The following is a 24796-nucleotide window of genomic DNA, read 5'->3' as shown; positions in this document are numbered from 1 at the left end:
TTTAAGTGGTTTCAAAGCCGTAAATATGAAATTAGGTAATACTGAGAGATAAAACTAGAGGTTTCTACAAACTCTGAAAACTTTGATGAAAAACTTGGATGAGCACTTACCGTTTGAAATTGTACCGCAAATTTCGCAAATGTCGGCCATGAGCTTCTTCAGGAAAAACATCGAAATGCGCATGCGCCGCCTAGCTTCGCACCTCCTCTGGCCCCCCTCCAGCCCTCGGTTTTATCCGGGTCTCCCTAGTTGAAGAACCCAAGCCTCGTGCTCACAGCCTCGCATTCTTCATCAAAAGCTGCGTTCAAGATGGCGGGGGACTTTTATTGCCGTTACTATGTTGGTCATAAAGGCAAGTTTGGGCACGAGTTCTTGGAGTTTGAGTTTCGTCCAGATGGTGAGAAATATTCTGCAGACGTTGATATTTTAGAAACAATGTTATTTTGGAGACCTTTTGTTTAAAAATTATTTTATAGGCAATCTTAATTTGTCCGTTTGGAGCTCCGGTGAGCGACTGTCCTAAAAGTCTTGTCAATTTCCCTGGTAGTCCTTTCGTTATGCTTCAAAGAAAATGATTCTCAAGCAACCCTTGATACTATTTTCTCATTTATCTGAAAGTCTGCTCAACAATCTTGCTATATAGCTGTGTTTTGCAGCAGTCGGCATTTCCGCAAGTGTACGAACTTGTATCCCACGTGCAGTGGCGTACCCAAGGGGGGGAATAGGGGGGTCCGGACCCCCCCACTTTTCTAAAATATTATCCTCGAGATTTGTCCAAAAGTGATGTAAAACTCATTGGGGGGGGGGGGGGTGTAGTATACTGTATGCTTGTGTCAATAACAATTGTAAAATACTTTGCTATTTACCGTAACTAACTTTAATCAAATAATGGGGTGACATTTTGCAAAAAGGGCGTTTCCCCGCATTTGCGAGTGTCTGAAGAGCGTGGTCCAAAAAAATTTCTGAGACTCCGCCCTAAACCCCCCACTAGTACAGCCCTGGGTACGCCACTGCCCGCGTTCCAGCCAAGTCTTGTTAGGTCCCAGACTAAAAACTGCCACTTTTTGTCTCTTCAATAAAAGTTGGGTGCGAAAAATCTAATTTTCTACATGTGCAAGTGTGCGCTACACAGTTTTTGAGATTATTTTTTGAAAATTAATGAGCTTCATGTACCACAGCTGGATAAAAAATTTGTCAATTCATTAAATAAATAAAACTTGCCAAAAATAGTCCGTGCTCATTAAAAATAAAAAATTCTAGGCCAGGTTCACCAAAATTATGTGATTGTTCTACCTTGGTAAACCATGGCTGAAATATGGTTCAGCAATGTTAAATTTCAAAATCAGTGTCTATTTTCAACCCTACTTAAGACCCCTTTTAAGCCATGGATAAATCTGACAGAAGGGTACCGTTTTAGTTAAAAATTTGTTTGACAAAAGCTGTTGTTTTCAGTTTGTTTTGTTTAATGCTATGTTCTTTTAGGTATGCTTCGCTATGCAAACAATTCAAATTACAAAAATGATGTGATGATTAGGAAAGAGGTACAGTGTCCTTTTTTTTCTTGTCAAGTAATTTGTTTATTGAATTTGTTAAATCTTTAATCGAACAGTTGAATCAACATCAGATTTTGTCAGCTATGATTTTGGTTCTATTATCAGTCTTCATTTACAGGCAGGTTTGAATATTCACCATAGTCACTTGTTTTTGAGATAAAACAGTGTTCACCAAAAAACAACCAACAAATGGCTAAAAATCTTGTTTTTGAGATAAAACGTTGCTCAAAATTGCATTTTACAGAAGAACAGCTTCAGCTTGTCCTTAATTTGTTCTTAACTTTTGACCAATTTTGTTCTTATTAAGTTGTTCTTATAAAAAGAAGAGTGTATGGTTAAAACATAATTATGTCAAGATAAACTGGGGTTGAAACCTGGTTTTACAATGGTAAACCATGTTTGAAACATGGTTCTTTCATGGAAGTATTACTTTTGCATCTTAGATTTTGTAGAATCAAACATTGATTTCCTACTTAGATATTGTCTCCATCTGAAAGAGGAATTGACTGCTGCTTAGCAATAATGAATTAACTGTTCATTTTGATGAGAACTGTCACAGTAGTTTTGTAAAAAGTTCCTGTTTGATAATAAGGTCCAGGCTGTTATGAATCAACCTCAAAGCTTCATTATGACTTTCCTACTTTAAAGCTTCAATTTATGTGAATTAAACACCTAGAAACTTCACCAAAACCCTGTAAAGATGTTCTGAACAAACAGCTTAGAGAAAATGTACAGGAGCAGCACAACTTTGGAACCATTTCTGTCGTTCACGCATCTTACGGCACTGTAGCCACAAATTGTTTCCCTGCAGGTTGAACATATTTATCAGTGTAGCTTTACCTCCCTTGACTAGGAGATGGACCATCATTAATCTAGTAGATTTACAAACAAAGACATGACGAAAACAAATTTAGGTGCTATTTCACCTACTGATAGACACTTTGGCCGAGAAACTGAGAATTTTGTAACAACTGAAGATTTTCTGACCAACTCATGAAGAACTGGGGTGTTGTCGCTGCCCCTCCCTTTCTGCTAGCTACACCCTCAATTTCTAAGTCTTCTTCAGAACTTTGTCATGTAAATGGAAATTTAGTATAGTATTAGTGTTAGATTTGTATCGCGTAACATTAAAATGTTGCGAGGACTTTAGAAGGGAAGGCAGAGCAAGCTTATACCATTGGCAGCTACTTGAAAAATCAAAGGCAAATTCTTCCTGTTCACTATCAAACATTATTTGGTATTTTTTCACACATTGCAGGCCTTTGTTCACAAAGCTGTTGTTGAGGAACTCAAAAGAATAATAGAAGACAGCAATGTTAGTATACCACATGTTTTCTTACACCTCCAAGCCTCTTTCTGTAACAACCCCAAACCTTTCAGAAATCTGTACTATATGTACTGTACTTTAAAGATAACTTTGATACACATTTAACTTTAAAATTCAAGTGAAGTGCATTAGAATGGTTTTTTTAAACAAAAAATGTTGTGTTGATGTTAACTTAGAAAAATGGGAAAACATGTCAAATGGTCATTTTTATGCACAACTGTACAATTATACTGTTTTTCAGTATATTCTAAGGCAGATTTTTGTTTAATGTATTTTCTAAGTAAATATGATAATTAACATAAGCTAATGTTTATAAAGGTTTGGTTGGTTCTGGTTCTAAAATTTCATTTTAAAAAATTGAAACCATGAAGTTACAATGACAACACAGCCACACCCAATCTAGAAAATATCCATACCAGCAGATTATCTTTGTAAAAGCCTTGAAAATGAGCCCTTGGCCCCTAATTTACTCTGTATAGTTGCCGAGTTATGGAAATAACGCTTGAAAAGTCATATCACAAAACGGGGATCGGGCCTAGTCAAAACAATTACATCAATACAGCATTGTGCCAAAACTTTATATATAGTTTATATGCAAACTTAAAATTAGTCAAATGATGCTAGAGTGGCTTTCACAAACTGTCAATCAAAGTAGGCCAATCAAATGACGTGTAAATTTAAAGATTGGCCAGTTTTGATTGACCAATTGTTTAAGCCACTCTAGTATCTGTTGATTACCTTTAATTCATTTTTGTCCTGTATAGCAAAATATCTATGTTTTTGTTTTTTGTTTTTGTACATCATTTGAATTCGTCTATTCTTCCTTGGCATTCAGTTCTGGGTTTATATATTTATTTTTCATTTCAGATACTCAGTGAAGATGACGCTTTGTGGCCTCCTGCAGACAAGATTGGTCGCCAAGTATGTTTTTCTCTTATATATTTCTCCTTTAAAGACTTATTGCTAACAATGAGCCATTGCGCTACGCAAGCATCACATAATGCATTTTAAGACAGTCTGAAATCAATTTTGGTTAATCCGTAGAAGTTAACTGCCATTGTTTGGATCGTTGCCACGCTCACCAAATGCCCATTGTTAGCAATGAGTCTTTAAATTGTGTCTCAGGCCAAAATAGCAATCCATTGTTATAGGCTCATACCATGTAAAAAATGGGCTATACTCGAAATATCGTTAATCGATAAGCTCTTATTTATTCCTTGAATTCATACTTACATAAATTCATAGTTAATTTCTATTATATTCAGACTTTTGGAAACGCAGCTTGATAAAGAAAGTTATAGCCAGTACCACGATATTAGCGATAAGATAGATAAGTGGCTTGACTGTTGTGTCAGATCAGCAGTCAGGTGTTGCTTATAATTACCAGAGGACACGACAAATTCATGCCAAGGAAAGGGATGATGGTCTGGCCATCCCTTCACTTCATAGAAATTATGGAAAGCAACAGGCTAGCAGAACTGGTGAGCAGTGTTGACACTGCTGTTAATGAAATGTTGGGCATAAAGAAGTTCCAGAAATCTGAAAGGTTGCCAAAGTTGGAAGGGGTAGCTGTGCTTCTAAGAAAGCTGCTTCTAAGAAAGCTGCTTCCTTGCGTTGGCGTGACCTCCTCCACTCTAATGTAGTTGGCAGGGATTCAAGCTAGAAGAACAACTGTCTTTTTTCTCTTTTTGTTGTGGTACTGGTCAAAAGTTTCAGTTATATTGTACAGCAAAAAATATCGTATAATACCATGTAATGATATTTTGATATGATTTAAATTACAAAACTCTTTGTTAGAAAGCAAAAAGAACCAAGCTTTGTGATTCCACAGTTTTACAAAATTGTGTAATATTTGTTTATCTTATTTTCTCCTGGAAAAGCACCACATTTTGTATGTAAAAATTGAAAGGCCACAACACCATGGGGGATTCCAAAAGATCAATAAAAGCAAAGTTGATAAATGGGAACCCACCAAACTTTTTTCTTGCAAAGTGTAAAGACCTAACTGTATATAATTTTTACCTAAGTTCCATTTCTAAGAAGCGTTTCTTTAAGAGATAGAAGGAGAAAATTGAGGAGGGCAAAAAGGGCAAAATCTCGTCCCCTGTAATGTTGAGACGTTTTCTGAACTTTGTTTCTGTTTTCTACCATTAGTAAAATAGTAAACTATGTACACAGCTGAAACTAGGCGACATAGTGAGCACAGTTTTGTCTTAAGAGGCCTGCTCTGCAGAGCTTCTAGCTACTGTCAGGTTGTTGCTACAATGTCATTGTTGCATTCAAATTGGATTAGGCCCAGCCCAGTTCAGTTCAGTACAAGATCAGAACAAAACCATTTTGCTTCTACAATTTAAATTTTTATTGCTGTTCTGATTGTAGGAGCTGGAAATTGTACTTGGGAACGAACATATTTCATTTTCAACTGCGAAAATTGGGTCGCTGATTGATGTTAACAATTGCAAGTGAGTATATGTCATTTTTTTGATCAGTGTTAAGTAGAATGTTTGATACCAGTGCTATTTTCTCTGAGCTATTTTCTTTGCTCTATCCATTCTATTCAACTCGTCCTTTCAAGCATAAAGCCTTTGAAAATGACTTTAGTGTGACTTGATTATATACCAAGCTCTGATTTGGCCTGTCTGATTGGACTTGTTTTATCCAATTAGTGTCCTTTGACCTCTGATTCTTTCTGTCTATACTAGCAAGGGTTTGACATTCTTCAAAAGCAACTCGGTTTAAATTTTATCTAGTTTTTACACAGAGTTGTAGATCGGTACAAGCTATTATGTTAACCAAATGTTTTTGTCTTACACAGGGACGTGGAAGGCTTGAAATGTTTCTACTACCTCGTGCAAGATCTCAAATGTCTGGTCTTCTCTCTCATTGGTCTGCATTTCAAGATCAAACCAATTTGATATATGGACAATACTAGATGAACATGGGGCATTTTCGACCGACAAACTCGACTTTTAAAAGCAGTATTTATACTATATAAAAATCAACTTTTTTTAGTTTACGAAATATTAGGTTTTATCTTACTCGCGTCTCCTGTTTTTGAATGATGACGTCATAGTCATTATTTTTCTAACTGGCATTTTTTAACAATCTTAAAATGAGAGGATTTAGCAGATCTGTTGATTTCGTTCTATATGCAGTTATTTCCAGTTTGTGTTGAGAGGAAAGTAAGATGAAAAATCCAAACCTTTCTCAAATGTGTCCCTTCTTCATGATACTATCATTTTTTCTTTCTTCATTTCAAGTTGGTACAATCTCTAGCTATACTTAATTAAACTAAACCACTAACACTAAATATAATGTAAATCAAATATAACCGATGTTCCATGCAAAGATGATAAGTACAACTGAACAATTGAAATTGATAAACTGATGCGATAGTTGTAATAAAATGATAATAATAATAATGTAAGACTTTTACAACTACAAACCTCTCCTTTACATTGATAGTTTGCAACGATAGATTAGACTATTATAATCGTAAGTGCAAAATGGAAGACTGAAAAAACAGCTAAAATTAAAAAGGATGTGATTCAGGGTTTGGTGAAAACATCCTAGGATGCAAAAATGCAAAATTATTCATCAATTAACGTTTAGCATCGGCATTTTAGCTCAGACAATTCATTTTTATACATGTAAACACTAATTTATCCAATATAGCCCCCCTCCCCCCCTCCCCCCATCACACTTGCAACTGATCCATGACACACAATCAAATCCCTGCGCCATGACTGTGCAAAGGAAGATTTGCTCTTGCTGCTTTCAAGCAGGATGAATTTGTGACACCGGACAGTGAACAAGTTTTTTAAAAATATTAGATCATCTAATTTTGAATTGATATGTTTTATTTAACATCATTGATTTCTCGGATAATCATCCTTGCCAACCAAAAACAATTATAGTACGATATTTAAAATTTTCTTCCCGGGCCGGATTCTGACCCGCGGGCCGTAGGTTTTAGAGTGAGGAAAATGGCCAGGTCTTATTCACTGCAGGCGTAGGAAGCACAAGGAATTGTCACACCCTAAGTGGTTAGGGCCGCGGACTGCCGATTTAAGGGTCTGGGGCTCGAGTCACTGGTATGACAAACTCTCATTTGGCTCTTTCCCCCCGTTGCCCTCTTCGAGTGATGGCAGAGCTGATGGTATGGTATGGGTGTGTCACTATTGGATTCGACTCAGTTTGTGAAAGATTGGTCAGTAGGGCATTGCCGTCGGAACGAAATTCACATTGGGGGCTGCCAATTGTATTCCTTCTCATTCAAAACACTGTCGTAAAGAAAATATACTGCTGTTTGACAGTCATTGAGGGGCTCAAGACCCCCAACAGGCCCCCCCCCCCCACGGTTCCGGAGGCCCTGAGTAGGAAAACGCAGGAACTCCGGTGAAGGGGAGCCATGGCTCCCCTACTTTTTTGCAAAAAATAAAGCTTTCTTCCAAAATCTTTTGTTGTGGGTGCTAAATTTTTCGATGCATCCCCCCTCACTTTCTAACCTGTGACGTAGACGGGACAAACAAAGAGGGCAACCAAGTTTCTCTACGCAATATCTTTCTACCTAGCGAGAAAATCATAGGGAGATGATTGACAAAATTGATGAAAGATGTTTTCCGATGATTTAAGTGGTATAAATCTAAATATTTCCCAAGGACCTCCCTTTTGACCTTGTTATCTTACTTTCTTTTGTTTAAATTTGTTTTATCTGATTCTTGATAATGTAAATTCTTCGTCGATTAAATTGTTACCACTTACCAAACATAGTATGCACCATTGCATCTTAAAAGATGCGATGACGTTTCGGCAAAATTAAGACGGGGAAAAGCTCAATTCTTATCATACGAATTATCTACAAGAAATACTAACAAATTTTCTCCCTTGTTTATGTTACCGACATTTTCATTTTTCATTTCATTTTATAATATTTATACAGGTTAAAGGCTCATACATATGTTTTTCAACCTGACCTGTTTAAAAGATTAAAATAAGAGCTAATAACTATGTTATAATACCAATAAAAAAGAAATTTACCAACCAAACCTAATTTTGCTTTGCCAAGAGCAGTTTCGTAACTCGTTGTCATAATAGGTAGTACAGTAGATCCTCGAAATGCCTCTCCCCCCCATCGAATAATCCCCCACTGCTACCATAAATCCTCGAATTTGCCCCCTCTCGATTTGTTGATTTTTACCATCTCATGTTGCCTTTGGCGTTTTATTAAATTACTACAAAAATTCATACTTTTTGTAATAATTAATCAACTGCTCATAAAGAAATTTCTACTAAAATGAACGAGGTCTTTTAATAATGTCTTCTTAATGTCTACAATAATTTTATACGTCCCCCTCGTATAGGATCCCCCTCGAATAACCCCCCATCCAAAAGTATCAAAAATATAAAAGTATAAATTGTCGGAGCAAAGTTGACAAAAACCGTACGAAAACTGCTTATTTTAGTCATTTTAGCCCCCCTGTCGGAAGCTTCAACCCCTCTGTCGGAAGATTTCTGGTGCCACCTCTGGGGCAGCTGCCCCCTAAAAGTTCCCAATGACACCCCGTCGACAGTCAATTATAAGAAAAGAAGAAGGACTGTCGGCATTTTGAAACTGTCCAAGGAGGAATTTATCATAAGAACCATTAAGTTGAAGTTCAGGCTGGCTTTTTTCAGTAAAACCATTAAACCATTAGAATTATGAGGCTGGATTGTTCTTAACTTGTTCTTAAATCATAAGGGAGTAAGCAGTGCAATTGCTTAATATTGGCTTAATGGTTGTGTTCAGGCACCATTTGCAAACAACGTTTGAAAAATTCAGCGTCAACTTGACCAATTTGAATCAATTAAAAATAACAAATTTGGAGGCTCTTGTTTTGGAGGTCCTTTTGAGTAAAAGTTTTATTAAAAGCTGTCACCCAGCCCCGTGATTTATTAGGAATCTGAGTAGCAGCAAATAACTAGGACCGCAAAGAGGGGGGAGAAAGGGGGCAACTGGGAAAGAGGACTCAAGGGTCTATGGGGCCTTTTAAAGTAATGAATTCGATTTTTAAGAATGGAATTATTCAAGCATAAAAATTATGCTCAAGAAGAGTAAAAAATTTCAAACAAGTGGACGAAGATGGCTCCAAGAAATATTCTGGAATGTATTTTCAGCTAAACAAAAGGGCGTGGTCGCAGAATGTTGTTGCTCGTTTCGCTCGCAGGGAAGTTTTTTCGGGTGTCTTGCCCCAGAGCTTGTGATAACTATGAAATGCGTAGCCATTTTCACTGTCAACAGGATAATTACATGGTATTCAGTAAAAGCGGGTCAAGATGCTTGAACGTCGATCTTTTTAAAAAAACGTATACACGATTTGATTGACGGATCAAAACATTTTTGTCATTCATTTTCAAAACATTTTAAGATTTAAAGATACTGTAAAGGGGTATTCATGAAATATGTCGGCAACCATCTTTATATGAAATGTCTTTTTTTTTGCTCTGATGAAGCCCCGTATGCCGGGGCGAAATATTAGCCTTCACTGATTTACGTGTATTTATTGTTGTTTATTCTCGGCGTATTGCGGTGTTTCTTATTTGCTACAACCATTTTTATAGTCGTCGGCACTTTAATTATTCTAAGATTGTCGGCACATCGTGGTTTGATTTCTAGCGCCACCCTGGTCTTGCTTCTTTTGATTTTTCTGTTTCATCAACCTGTTCTGTTATCCATTTGCTTAGACTTTCAAGATACGTCAACCACTGTCTTCCTCTACTTTTTTATGAGAACAATTTTATAAGAACACGAGCCTCAAAACTGGTCAAAAGGTAAGAACAAATCAAAAACAAGCTGAGGCTGAGCTTCTGCATAATGCAATTTTGAACAACGTTTTTTCTCAAAATCGAGAATTTTTAGCGATGCGTGGGTGCTTTTACGGTGAATATTCAAATTTGTCAGCAAATTAAGGCTGTCTCACTCACTTTGTTGGCAAATGAGGCCTGAACACTTCCTTAGAGCGAAAAAGCTAGCAATAGCACTGCTTACACCCTCTTAATTTAAGAACAAATTACGAACAATCCAGCCTCAGATTTTCGAAAAAATTAAGAACAGTCAGCCTGAACTTAAATTTACTGGTTCTTATAAAAAGAGAGTGTACTTCTCTTCCCGTTTACACGTCAGCATAAGATCTTCTAGTCCTTTTTCCTCATCATAACATTTCCTAAGAACTCCATTTGCTTCTGCCTTATGGTTTTCATAATCTTCCGCTACGTTCCAGCTCTTCATAAGACCTCCTCGTTGGTTACGTGATCTACCCATGATGTTTTCATCATTCTTTTGTAAAACCACAATTCTGCTGCTTGTTATTTGCTCTCCATTTGTGCCGAAATTGTCCAGCATTCACTACCGTATAATAAGACGGAATGTACAAAGTTCAGTATATTTACAAGAATAGCGTCGATCAAACAGTAGCATGTCTGGTCCCTCGATATCGTCTGATGTAATGAAGTCATCACTCGCATCCTTGTACAGTGGCGGATTTAAGGGGGGGGGCCAAATAGGGGCAGTTGCCCCTACCTCGACATGTTGAAGCAAGTCTGGCGCCCCTTTTTTGGAAATTGTGCGCCCTTTTTGAAGAATGAGAATCAGGTGAAAAAGTTTATGAAACCGATAGGTTAATTTGCTTCAAGGATTACCTCAAAGTTATGTTGTTTATTTTGAAAATGGATCTGAAATTGTTGTATACAGCGTACTTTCGTCACCAATTTTTGAAAAATTTTCAGCGCCCCCACTACCAACTGCTCCTCCTTCAAATCCGCCCCTGTCCTTGTATAGGATCACAATTTATGTTGGTTTTGCCCAGGCACCGCGGAGCGTTGAGAAAATGAGGGGTCTGAAAAGTGCGGTGGCTGAAACCGAATTAAAAGAGGCTACACATGTATTATCGCTTTGAAATTTACTATTTAATATTTAAAACCGATTTTCTTATTATTTTTTTGCCGTATTTGAGAGCAATTTTAGCTCAGTTCAGTTTCTCATTCTAAAATTCTGCTACAAACAAAAAATTTCAAAATAAATAAACAAAGTGTGAGCAAACTTGTTACATTGTAATTACCCCATTTTTGCTGACAAAGGTATGATTTTGAGAATATTGAGAACCCGTGTTTTCATTTTTCAAAAAAGGGTGTAGAAAACTCACCTCCTAAATTCAGGGTTGCCATTTGGCCGTTTTGACGGCCAAATTCCTATATTCTGGCTGTTTTTTAAAGCTATTGGCCGTCTAAAATTGGTTTGGCCGAAAAGGCAAAAGTAGGCCGAATTCTGGCCGCATGTTGAAAGCCACAAAAATACTAAGAAAACGATAATTTTTGCACAGAAAATATTCAAAATTTTGTTAAAATAATCTTAAACATGCAAATGACAAAGCAAGAAACAAAGTAAAAGATAACAAAAATTTGAAATTGAAAGCAAGCTGGAGCTTTTGTAACAAACAAAGCCAATTTTGATTACACTATTATTCTGAAGACTTAGCCAAAATGTAGCTGTTTTGTATATTTTGTTTGGCTGGCCAAATTTGGCCGTCAGGCGTAAAATATTTGGCCGCCAAGCATTCCAAGCATCTGGCAACCCTGGCTAATTTATTTTTAAAAATCTTATCAGGGGGACATTGCATTCTCGTCGGCGTATTGCTTTGTTCCTGTATATCTTTCTAAAACAGCACCCCTATGACGCAGGAGCATCCTCTGCGCTGGCGCATCCTAGGATTGTATCGGCAGAAATACAAGAACTTTGGTTGCATCTGCGATTGAAAACGTGCTTTTGGTGTAAAAAAACCCCAAGATTCAAGTTTTTCGCCTAAAACGAAGCTGTTTGCATTGCCAGTTGATTCAGCAGTTTTCAAGGTCGACCTTTGGTGCTTTCTATCAGGGTAGGTACCTGATTTTTGCTTTATTTTCGCTTTTAAACTTCATTTCGTGATTGCGTGACCTCAAGTTGATGGCCTCACGTTAAAAATAACAACTTGAAATCAATGACGAAATTTTCATCTTTTGACCTCATAACGTTGATTTGTTAACTGCAACTTGTCTTGAAGTTAAAGTAACTTGTACGTGTGCAGCAAATAGACCATGTTTCGTTGTTTTTATCTTCGGGATGTCGAAACTTGGCATTGCAATCAGATTTTGAGTGCCGAGCCGGTATGTTTCTCGATGATGCCGAATTGAGCAAAATACCTCTTTGTCGCTTTCATATTCACGATCCTTTCAGTTGCAAAATTCAGATATTCATAGCAAAGAAGAGTTAGTTTTAGATTTAAAAACTTCTTGTTTTATGAATTGTGTCATTTGGTATCGGCATTTTCTGGTATGTACATATTGCGTGCGTGACACCAATGCTTTCCGTCGTGTTTTTTGTCGGCGGCAATCCGTCAAATTAAATTGATTTCGTTTCAGTGAACAGCTTTATTTCTTTCAAATTTAAACAGTTTAGTGCGGACAAAGATCAATTATTGCCAAAATCGCTAAACATTGTTGCTCTTTATAGCGCCATACCATTCCCAATTAATTCGGGAAAAGGTCCCAAATTACCCCCATTAACCACGGGGATAATGTTTTGATTGTTCAGATCAAGGGCGGGGTTAATTAGGTTTAGGAGGCAATCGCCCCCTCCTCCGGCATATCTTTATTACCATTGCTATTACCGAGCCTCTAATTATTCTCTCCCCTAGACTTCGCCACCTAATGATTCAAACATTGCTAAAAACTCAAGAATGAACCATCTTTGCCCCCAAAATCTTTGCCCCCAATTGATAATGTTTTTGGATTGAGGCTTATTAGGGGGGGGGGGGCTTATCAATGTTATCTGAAAGAAAACTGTTTTGATGCATTTTTAAAAGAATACATTGAAAAATCAAACATTTGGCAACTTTTTGACAACAAAAAATGTTATGAAAATTCATATTTAGATTTGGTATTCTATTTTCCTTCAATCATGGATGTGATTTATTATGGAATATAGCAATTTGTCATTATGGCATATGACACTTCAAAGGAAAAGCTTAGTTTGAGTTCAGGACCAAGTTAAAGTTTTTACTTCCATGGTGGAGGCTTGTTACAGTGGGTTACATAAGGGGAGTCAATTCATAGATTTGGGCTACATGATCCATGATCCTCATCCTTTCCCCCTCCTTTTTAAGAAGTCTTCTTTAAGCCACCGGCAATGCTTAAGTGCCACCTAATAGTTCCCCAAATGTATTTGAAACCATTGAAAAATCATATCTCAAAAGTACCAAGTTGGCTTTTGACATGTTTTGCACTAAAAACGGTCTGGCCATATCCCCTACTACAAAATATGATTTGTAGCCTTTGCTTACTACCACTGAAAAATAATCACTAGTGGTAACTAATGTTTTCGTTTAGTTGTTGAATGGAAATTTTGTTTTATTAGGCAGGGGTCTGTGAACCTTTCCATTACACATAAACAGGGGCTCCCATGCAAGTTTGCAAGTTTGGGGGGGGGGAGGCAAATTAGAGTACACATAACAAAATAATTATTGAGTGCTCTCTAAGGGCTCGCATCACAGGGGGAAGGGGTCATAGCCTCCCCACCTTTTTTTACTAAAAAAAATCAGCTCTAATTATTTAATTAAATAAACATTTAGATACAACAAATACATTGTACCAAAGTACACAAGTAAAACAGCATCCTGCAAAATGTTTGCCACAATTGGGGCTAGAAGGGGAGGGGGGGGAGGAACTTTCTTTACATTTCTGGCCCCTCCAGTTTAGTATCAGTTTCATGAGAACTGTCTATTGTTTTGCAAAAAAGCTGTCAGAGACCCTGATGAATTAATTTAAAAAGACTTCATATTTTATGAATGAGAAAAAAAGATAGCAATTTAAATTTTGCATTGTTCTATAATCAAAGTGGATGTGTTGTTATTGTCATATGGCCTTTTCCCAAGGGGTTTCAGGATCAACTTCACACATTAATAAGTAATAACCATCAGATGAAATCCCCCTATTTTTATTTGCTTGCATTCACCTTGTTTTAAAAAGTGCTAAATGCCATCAAATGAAGTATATAAGTGAGCGTACCGCTAGTTAAAGAGAAAATTTTTTAGTTTTAGAACCTGATGTTTTGTTCAACTTGTGATACCCCACTGGATGGGAGTTTCTTGTGATCAGTAGATGGGGGCTGGTTTCAGTTTGCTAAACAATTCAAACACATTCTTTGTTTTCTATAAATTTAGGCAAAAATGTTTGATTCTTGTAATAGATGACTGCATGGGGGAGAGGAGGGGGGCAAATGAACATTTAACACCCATAACAAAAGCTTTTGGAAAAGCTTTATTGTCTTGTGAACAAGTGATGGGGACAGAGGCCCTGAACAGGGGCACACCAAATAGGGTTTTTGTTTTGTCTTTCTGGAAATGCAAAAGAGGCACCTTTCAGTTGCAAATGAAAGGGAAATTCCATCAGATAAGGGGCAAATAATTTGTTGCTTGTAAATAGTTGGGGGCATGTGAACCCCCTCCCATGCCAATAGGTGCACAGCATAGAGAAAAGAGCAACAGCTCAATTTGAGAAGAAAGCTTGAAAACTTATTTGGCTGATGCCCAGCGTGTAAATGCTGAGAAAGAAACCCATTTGCAAGAATCACAATCTCACAACATCAAAATGTCCATCTTGAAAATCAGAAGGGTAGAGACAGTCTCCGAAGTGTCATCTTGTGGAAAAAACAAGGGGGTGAGCCTGTTGAGCTCCCCCCCTTGTTAGCTTTGCTGTTATGAAGACTAAAATTACCAGAAAAGGATACTGGGTTTGGTAATATATCAGCTAAGAAGCTGACAATCAAAGGCGAGCTTTACCAACCACACTTTGTGTCAGGCACCACGCGGCCATTTGGCTCGCAGGGGCTATGGCCCCTCCACTTTTTGGGATAATATGTTAGAAAACTTTTTGGAAAGTTTACTCTAACTATGGTCTAACATAACATTGGATAGTATACTCCTAAGTAGTAGCAGTTCTTCTTGACTGGGAACCCTATTTGTCCATTTTCTAGGTGATTTTCTTGATTTTTTATTATCCCCAATCTAATTTTATCTATTTTTATATCTATTGATATCTTCTCTGAACCAGATTGTTTATAAAAACCCAGTAGAAATAAGCCAGTATTTTCTAAAAGGGGCGTTTTCCCGGCGTTCTAGAAGGCGTGGCCTCAAAAAGAGCCCTCCTACTTTTAGACTGGTGCACAGTCACTGATTTGTGTCATCAATTTTCGTTTATCTGAACAAGTAAATCTGAAATATATTTTCTGTTGCCATCAGGTTGATTATCATTTCCATGCTTTCAATCAAAGTTACTTTTTTATTCTCAAGTCGAAAAGTTTAAGTAAAAGAGTATTCTTATAAGGGGACTTTCAAGAATTTTTTCACTTTGAGTAAGGGCTTTAGCCTCTATTCTTCTTTGGGGGCTTCCCCCTAAAAAATTATGAACGTCCTATGTTTCCAATATGGGCTCTGATACAGGTTCGAAATTGGGGGAGGGGGCATGAGAAAATATAACAATGATATCAAAAGATCAAGATTTTGAAAAAGATGCCTCCTGCCCCCTCTTTGTTAGGGGCCCTGTCCAATGAGCATTTTCGTTTGTCCTTTTTCCCAATGATACCCATCAATCAATCTTTCGTCTTTCCTATAGTACTGTTAGATATAAGATAAGTTGAAGAAACAGTTTCTCCGCTTGTTTCTTCTGATATCTAATATCATCAATTTTCGCAAACTCTCGAGCCAGTAACATTGCTGAACTTTCCTATGCAGAGTCACTAATGACATGGGAGCTATGGTCATAGCCCCCCCCACTTTTATAGTAAAAAATGAAGCTTTTTTACAAAATCTTTTGATATAGGTCTTAGAAATTCTTTGGTTGTAAATTTTTGCAAAATTTGCCCCCAGCTTCTTAATTTCCCAAATGAATCAGAGCCATTGATGAGTTTGTTGGGGAGGGGGGGGGGGGGGGGGGGGGGGTTGGAAGGGGCCTTACACTGAAACCTCTGCGTATTCAGTCGAATCGTGCCCTTCAAAGTGACTTTGCACATATTCAACTTATCCAGGGCACTCCTTGGCAAACGTAAATTAGTCCCACTTGTAAACGTCACATCAGGGGCGGATCTAAAGCAAATTTGAAGGAGGGGCAGTTGGTAATGGGGGCGCTGAAAAATTTTCAAAAATTAGTGACGAGAGTACACTGTATACAACAATTTCAATTACCTTTTCGGAATAAACAACATAACTTGAGGAACTCCTCACGGTGACTGATTCTCATTCTTCAAAATGGGCGCACAATTTCAAAAAGGGGGCGAGACTTGCTTCGACTCATTGAGGGAGGGCAACTGCCCCTATTTGCCCCCCCCCCTTAAATTGGGGGCCCTCCATAGTGGTTGTGATTCACGCATTCACGAACAATTTTTTGATTTTCACGCTCACGCAAACAATAGATGTAATTTCAGCTATTGCTCATCAGAGCCCTGTTAAAGGACTACAACACTACTTTCAAACTTTTACTACTAAGTTGAAATTTAACTTTTTCGCTCGAAAGTCCGTGCTGCAACTTCGCGGACTATTGCGGACGGGATTTGAGGATAAAATTATTGCGCGGGGAACGCGTCTGGGCTGTGACTGCTCACTTGAAAATTCAATGTTGGTGCCGTTTGTTTTGAGTCAAAGCCAATTTTTGTATGCAGCATTGCTTCCCAGCTAGACAAAAATAAAGTACGAAAGAGAGGAAGAAAGAAAGACAGAATGAATGAGCGAAGGAAGGAAAGAAGAAGAGAAAAAAACAAAGGAAGGAAGGAAAGTAGGTAAGAAAGAAAGAAAGAAAGAAAGAAAGAAAGAAAGAAAGAAAGAAAGAAAGAAAGAAAGAAAGAAAGAAGAAAGAGAAAAAGTATAATGTTGCCCAGAATGTCATGTTCTCTTTCAGACAGTACGCTGGAATTTTGGGGCATGGGAAAGGAGGGTGGAGAAGATGGGGGCTAAGATATTTTCTTCAACCCACACCTGTAATAACAGTTGGAATTTTGCAGGCATATTATCGGAATTGCTCTGGTGCAAGGGACTGTTACTAACATTGAAAAGGGCGTTGCCTAAAATATTTGTTTTGCCCAAACCCCCTCACTCCCCCAAAGCCTAATCAGTGTCTTCGGAACGAAATTTACATTGGGGGCGCTGTCTTCTGTATTGTCCCCATTCAGTACACTATTATAAAGGAAACATAGAACAGTTTGACAATTATTGGGGAGCTACAGTCCCCTCCCCCCGCTTCCGACGGCTTCGCTAAATGGCTAGTGTCGCCATTGATCCTGCTTGGGTGGCTGTTGGTAATCCGAGTTGATCCAAATTGATTACGTCATCACTGTACATATCACGAGCTCCATAAATCCATCAGTTCTGAAGCCGCTCTTTGTTCCCGTTGCCCCGTAGATTAACATAACGCAAAATAAAATCTTGATAGATTAGTTTATCCGAACGAAACTCCATTCTAAAGACCAGATTTTGAGTAAACAGTGCTGGCTTATTGTTCTGTTATTAAATTTTCAGTCACGAAGGTCACGCAATGAGTCTTTTATTCCAACAGTCTCCCCCGTCTTTGCAAGAAATGTGACCTATGAGCAGTCAATTATGACTTTGCTCTTTCAATTGAAAAAAGGGGGGCTGGGTGGTTGCTTTCAGGGCAATGGAGCTTTCTCTTCTTCTGATAAGGAAATTACACCACAGTGAGATCCCAATTCTCATGCAGTGGAATCTCACCTAACCAGACTGGCCTGTTTTCTATATAAACGCAATACGAAAAACACAAAGGATTCTATAAAAGAGTGGGATCTCACCTCTCAGCTCACAGGATGAAAGGTGGGACGATTTCCTCCATAATACCAAAGATAATGGAAGTGTGACTGGATAGGAAACTCTGCTAGAACAATGGATCATGTTATGGTTCATTGATATTTTCAACTTGAGGGCTATGTTCATTTCCGGTTTCAAACTTATCACGCGATTTCGATAGAGTAGGCGAAGTTTTCGTTCGGTAAGCTTGTAAGAAACTTAGTTACAAGTTATTCGAAATTTGATTTTTGCTGTGAATTTCATTAACAGTGTCATTCGCCCATGGTTGCGCGTTGTGCTTTGGTCAATTGTAGTACCTATAAAAGTAAAGAGGTTTACCCTCTCCTAAGTTTCCACAAAATACCACCAAGTTCAACCAAATGTCAAAAGAAAAAGGCTTGGAGAACTCAGCTTATTAAAGTAGTCAACAGATGTGACCCCAGTTTCAATTCCGAAGCAGCCTTCATATGCTCTCGACATTTCAAGCCGGAGTGTTTTAAAATAGGTACGTTTTCAAAAGCTATTTCCTTCTTTAGTCGTAAGTCCTAGGCCATCAAACACGTTCAGTTTTCTTTCTTCTTTCCTCTCCCTCAAACTGCTTTGATTAATTTTGAAAATGGTTGCATAAAGTTGTCTCATTTTATCAAATAAAAATTATTTTGCGTAAAATGTTTTTATGTTATCAAATGGGGCCGCATTACTCGGAAAAGTGGGTGTTGCTATGGAAGGATAGGACAAATGAAATTTTTTATATGGGAGGAAAACCTTAAAATTTTCACAAACTGATTTGCTAGACAGAGGTGGGCTTCCAGCAATCCCCCCTCCCCCCTCCCCCAATATGAATTTCTTTCCGACGACACTGATTTGGTGCTAAAAAGTCAAGGTAACCATTGTCACCCTGCCCCCACTCCCCCAGTAAAGATTTGCAGTGCACCCTTAATTGTGTCAGCTTATTGATGGTATGAACTCTAAAATTCTTAAATCGTTTAATAGGAAAAACAGGAAGAAAGGACCTGATTGTTGGGTCTATACCAACAGAATTCTTGGCTGAAAAGAGTATTATTACGCCAAAACCAAAACCAAGACGTCATATTCAAAGGAGTTCTTTAGATGAAACGCAGTTGCCATACAAGTATTTAAACTTCAGTGACTTGAAGAAGGATCTGAAAAAGATAAAGGCACCCTGGGTGACAATAGTGGAAACAGAAAACTACATAAAGGTTGCTTTGATAAATCACGGTCAAATAGATCTTAATTTCTCTGTCGATGAATCTTTAGAATTCCTTGTTGAAACAAATTTCAATGAGCTGCCAGTGGATCACCTTCTGTACAAAAATTACAAGCACAGCATTTGCAGACAAAGAATTCACTGGTTATTAAGCGAAATACAAGAGTGGCACATTTGCCTAGGCATAACTGACAGAATAATAAAAGAACATGCCTTAAGGCAAGGTGGCCAAAAAAAGTCTGAGCAGCTTATCTTTATCAAAACCAAGGTCAGTGGCAAAATAGTTGACAAAGTATACAGCAAACATTGCAACACCTTGGTCAAGTCTTCTGAATCTTGCACTGAATGCAGAAAGATAGCTTTAAAGATACAAAGACAATTGGATTTTGAAAAACAATCTGTTACAAAACCAATAAGCCTAAAGTCTCCATTAACAAGGGTTGCTAAAAGGCGACTAGTTGTGGCAGTTCAGATTTTACGTCAAAAAGAGAAAAAGCTAGAGGCCACCATACAGCAACTGGAAAGAGAAATTAGATCCAAGGGCATATTTCTAGACAATGAAGTGCATGCAGACCTGACCAAAATTATTGATAATGTTTCTAGCCAATTTCCAGAGAATTCTTTTGAGAAACTTTTCTGGAAGGAACAGTGCAAGGCTTTTCAGTCATCCGATAAAGGTTTAAGATGGCACCCTATGATGATCAGGTTTGCTTTGCATTTGCACATGCGCTCACCTTCCACTTACAGAGCACTAAAACAAAGTTTAGTTTTGAAGTTGCCATCTGAACGTACACTCAGGGACTATTCGAACATTGTCCACCCTTCTGTTGGTTTCAGGAAAGAAGTCCTTGATGATTTGAAGGATCAAACAGAGAAGCTGCATGGAATTGCAAAGTATGTTATTCTTATGTTTGACGAAGTATCTGTAAGCGATGACTTGGTTTTCGATAAACATTCAGGAGAACTTGTAGGATTTATTGATCTTGGAGCAGATTTGAATGACATTTTCAGGAAGAGCAGTGGCTTTGATGGCAAGGTACCATCAGTTGCTTCACATGCATTGGTTTTCATGATATGCGGTATAGCATCATCACTGAAATTTTCTTTAGGTTACTTTGCAACTCGTACTGCCACCTGTGGAATGCTATATCCCTTAATGTGGCAAGCAGTTGGATTTTGTGAGACCTATGTTGGTTTAAAGGTTATTGCTGTTGTTTGTGATAAGGCAACTAGTAATCAAAAGCTGTTTAAAATCCATGGGCAAGACAAGGAAATAACTCACAAGACAATAAATGTCTTCAGTGGGGCTGAGAAGCGCCCTTTGTTCTTTTTTTCAGACCACCCACATCTGCTGAAAACTGCAAGAAATAACTTAGCAAATTCAGGATTTGGTAAGAAGCGTCTCATGTGGAATGAGAAGGACATTGTTTGGAGTCATGTGGTAGATGTATATGAATCAGACAGGAAGTGTATGGTTCGGAAGCTGCCAAAGTTAACTAATGAGCACATCTATCTTAACCCATACAGCAAGATGCGTGTTAATTTAGCAGCACAAGTTATGAGTGAGACAGTTGGTAAGGTAATGGTGGAGTATGGTCCCACTCAAGCAAGTGCAACAGCAAGTTATATCCTCATGATTGACAAGTTTTTTGATTTGTGCAATGTGAGGTCACTTACAGAGGGAGATCATAAAATTAAACCATTCCTCAAGCCATACAAAGATATAAATGATGAGAGGTTTAGATTTATTCAAGATGAGTTTTTTGTGTATCTTAACAGATGGAAAGATGCAGTTAAAAACAGAAAAGGTAACTTCTCAGATGAGGACAGAAGAAAGATGTTTTTGAGTGAGGCAACATATGAGGGGCTGCAGACTACTGCTCTTTCACTTGTAGAATGTGTGAGATATCTCCTTCAGAATGGCTTCAAATACGTTCTGACAAACAGATTTTGCCAAGACCCTTTGGAAGACCATTTTGGAAGACACAGAGGCTTAGGGCGGAGGTCAACTAACCCCAACATTAGTTCCTTTGGGTTTCAAGAAAACAAATTTCGTATTCAAAGGAGCATTGCAACAAGCATTACACCAAAGGGGAATACAAAAGGGATAAAGCGGCCAGCAGCAGGAATAACAATCACAACAAGCCCATTGAAAAGGAGAAAGAAATGACCAGGGTCTCTTTCAAACTCATTTTTCATTATTTTTCAAGACTTACTTTAGCATCAATTAGCTTTTCGAACTGATTTGTTTCCAAGTAAAATTTCTAGTTAGAATACTTAATCAATCCTTTTTCACTGCATAATTTTGGCATCAGGAAATTTGGGTTGTGACCTGAAATCTTCATTTGTTCTGAGATTTTTTAGGTATACATAAGGGGATGGCTGGTTTTATGAGACCATATCTACCTTTTGACCCCTTATTGCAAACTGTCAGCAGCATACACCTGTCATTTCATAAATCAAGAAACCATTTTCCAATTAAGATGAATGATTTATTTTCAAAGCACAGGATCTTGTCTTGTATTGATTTCAATTTTAACATACTTGTGCCCCTGTACATTAATAGCCATGCATATTTGGCCATTACAAAACAAAAACTTGTTTGGAATCATGTCCAAAAGATGCTAAAGGAAAGAAAATTATTTTTATTTTTACCCTTCCCCAGCCTTCCCCCGCATCACTTTGGCAGAGATTTTTCAAACAAACTGAAAGAGTTAAAGTTGCCTTTAAGAAAAAGAGCTATTTTGTTTGTTGGAAATTTTTTTCAATATATATGAAGTACAACATTGCATAGTTAATTATACATAGTGTAACAGCTTTTCAGAAACTTGATAATAAACCAATTTATAATAAAACTTCATAATAACCAATTTATGTATATGTATTATGTTTTTTGCAATGAAAATGGTTAATGTTTTGTTTAGTATAATGCTGTTTTATGAATCATATCACAATAACAATCACTGCTTCTTTTGTTCATTTGTGATTTTAAGTTTTTTTCTTAATGCCTTTTCTTTCTTGTCAATCTTTTTGGTCATCCTGTGCTCTTCAATCATATGTTTGGCATGTGAATGAGCCCTGATTTTTATGTACATTAGGATGCAGTCTTTCAGTGTTGCCTCTTTTACAGGTTCTGAGGCCAAACAATTTTGGCATACTCTACTCAAATTACTCAAAATTGCATCTTCTAGTAGACAGTTGCCCAGAATCTCTTGCACATTTATCCTTGTTTTCTGGGTGGAGATGTGGTCTCGGAAAACAAGCTCTGTTTTTTCTAGTATTTTTGCAAAAGATTCCTTGGGGTATGTCAAACCTCCCCTAGTTAGAGTGCTTATAAGTCTGGTTGAGCCTTCTTGCTTCCCCTCTTCTCCCTTACAAGCATTTAAGACTTCCAATCGTTCTTTTAACAAAACATATGCAGTTTTATTTTCCTCAACTTTACGCATGTTGTCATAGGTCTTTTTTGTGAGCTTATTAAGGATTGCACCACAAATATATGTTACTACTTCTTTTTCATTGCTGGATAAAATTTGTTTCTCTACCTCCTTGTCTTCTGTTATTGCATAGTTTTTCTTTGCAATTACTTCTTGACATTCAAAAATAAGCCAGGAGGAGAATCCTTGTTCAATTTCAAGACAATCTTGTAGTTGAGTAACAATTTCATTGTCTGTCCATATTTGATGGAACTTTTGCCACATTTTGTCAAGGGAAACTGCCTTTCCTGCTACTGTATCCTCAAGGCGTTTGCTAAGAAAGTCTAAATTTGGAGAAGGTGCATCAAGAAGGCGTTTGATTGTGGCACTATATAGTTGTTGAAGCATCTCTTTTTCAGACATAGCCTTCAATGCCTCTTTATAAACTGAACTGATGTTGATATTTTGAAGATGACCTGCGTTTGGTTTGGGCTCTGTCTGTCTTTTTCTTTTCTTTTTCATTTGACTTTTTCCAATAATCAATTGCGTGTTTTTGTCACTGCAAAATGCCACAGTTACTTCCTGTAATCAAAGCAAATAATTATAGTGTCTACTTATGTAACATCAACTAGTTAGTATGATAAAGTATATATCAATGGTATTTATAATGGGCTGGGGAAAAAAGCAAATACTTCCTTAATGGAATTTATTATAGGAGCCAAGTTAAAATAAAATTCAAGAGATGATGCCATTGTTATTTTGGAGACAAAATGAAACTATGCTCAAGCACTAGTATATCAATATGTAAATGCTTACTACTTGAAATGACAGAATCACTTTTTTGCGAAAAAACCTTCTTCATCACAACTACCGGTCCCGTTCCATGTTATATATTTGTTGTATCCTTTTCCATATTTTTGCTTCAGAGGGAGAAACTAATGATTAGTTCTCTTTTTTAATCAGGTATTGCTTAATATCGTATGTTACCTTGCTATCTTGCAGCTTTTATACGATCGACGATATACGGGTAGTTCTGCGGCAACGAAAAAGTTTTGGATAAAGTTTTAGAAGCCGGTTAGGCCACCATATGAGACGGCTTGCCGATCCATTCTACGCATTGAGATTGGTTTACTGAAAATTAAATTGTGGAAATAAACATAATTTACCTCTGCCGCTACCTCTAAGTCTTCTAAGTTGATGTCGTCTGAAAAATATTCAAATTCCATCTTTTTGAAGTTCAACGTCGAGAGATCTTGCCACTAAAAAGCGCAACCGGAAATGACCATAGCCCTCAAGTTGAAATTTTAAACCGCGCGCATCATTTTGATAAGAACCTATTGTTCTCCAGCTTAGTTTCCTATCCAGTCACACTTCCATTATCTTTGATAATACTTTATACATGCGATGGAAATGCTTCAAGAAAATGTGTCGCGCTCAGGGCAGTTGGAAGCTACTGGGACCCCCCCCCCCCTCCAATACCACAAACTAGTCCAACTTTAGTGAATTTTCTATATAACAGTGTACTGAATGGGAAGCAATGCAATGGGCAGGGGCGTAGCTAGCGTTTGGGGGGTGTTGGGGCTGTGACACCCCCAATTCTTCATGGGTTTGTCGGTAAATGTTTTTAGTTGCTGCAAAAATTCCTTGGTTTGTCGGTAAGATCGTCTATCGGTAGGTGAAAGAGTACCTGAATTTCTATGTCTTCGTCGGTGAATTTGACAACTCATGACCCTCCACCCCCTATTCTGGAAGATCAAACTACGCCACTGACAATGGGCACCCCTCCTCTCCCGATATGATTTCGTTCCGACGGCTCTCACAAATATGGACGTCAAATGACTGACTGATTCCTTATCGCATTCTTATCGCATTCTTATCGCATACTTATCGCATACTTATCGCATTTTTGACGAATTTTCGCTCTAGTGGGAATCAAGCTTGAGTGGACGTTTGTGATCGGGAGAGGCATATAATTACAACCTAGGGTTATGGGCGCCGCCGCGATATAAAAATAGTTTACTATCCCAAATATTTTCATACCCTGGGTAAAGTATTCTAGACAACTGCGATGACAAAGAATAATTTTTCTGTGACTAGTTCCTAGCTTTATTCCTGAGACTAAGTAATGGAGACTCTGTTACTCAGGGTAGGCCTAATTTTAAAAATGAATAAATCTACTGTCAAAAAACTTAATTACAAAAAATAGAAAATTCATAATTCATGTGTATTTATGAACAAACTGCAAAACTGCAACTACAAAATACAATCTTTAATTCAAACTTTTAGTAGCAATTATGAAAGGACAGGAGCCCCCTGTTCCAGTGGCTGCTGGTTTGGAAGAAGGATCTTTTAGTGAGGTGCGGTACCGAAGTGCAAATCACTCTAAGAGAATCTCGTACACCTTTTGTGAAAGTCCT

At 37.7% G+C, this 24796-nt stretch overlaps 3 protein-coding genes across 3 annotated transcripts in view; 2 read left to right on the top strand and 1 right to left on the bottom strand.

Moving 5' to 3' along the window:
* Positions 1–243: 243 nt before the first annotated feature.
* LOC135690344 (protein mago nashi homolog) lies at positions 244–5901 on the top strand. Its single transcript, XM_089108604.1, has 6 exons — positions 244–397; positions 1483–1541; positions 2812–2868; positions 3748–3801; positions 5260–5342; positions 5696–5901. The coding sequence occupies exons 1-6, from the start codon at positions 310–312 to the stop codon at positions 5793–5795; spliced, it is 441 nt and encodes a 146-aa protein (XP_088964730.1). The 5' UTR covers positions 244–309; the 3' UTR covers positions 5796–5901.
* Positions 5902–11625: 5724 nt separating this feature from the next.
* LOC135690233 (protogenin B) overlaps positions 11626–24796 on the top strand; it is a 55812-nt gene continuing 42641 nt past the window's right edge. Inside the window, exon 1 of the mRNA XM_065207734.2 lies at positions 11626–11789. The gene's annotated coding sequence lies outside the window, so the exon portion shown is untranslated. The remainder of the gene's footprint in view (positions 11790–24796) is intronic.
* LOC148960635 (uncharacterized) lies at positions 21927–23681 on the bottom strand. Its single transcript, XM_089108596.1, has 2 exons — positions 23546–23681; positions 21927–22961 (listed from the first exon to the last, which is right to left on the bottom strand). Exons 1-2 carry the CDS (start codon positions 23603–23605, stop codon positions 21927–21929), a joined length of 1095 nt encoding a protein of 364 aa, XP_088964722.1. The 5' UTR covers positions 23606–23681.

This window comes from Rhopilema esculentum, chromosome 1 (genome assembly GCF_057945365.1).
Source record: "Rhopilema esculentum isolate cy_ngs chromosome 1, ASM5794536v1, whole genome shotgun sequence".
NCBI classification, from domain to species: Eukaryota; Metazoa; Cnidaria; class Scyphozoa; order Rhizostomeae; family Rhizostomatidae; genus Rhopilema; species Rhopilema esculentum.
The sequence above is the reverse complement of the archived record's forward strand: the minus strand, read 5'-3'. Positions and strand labels throughout refer to the sequence as shown.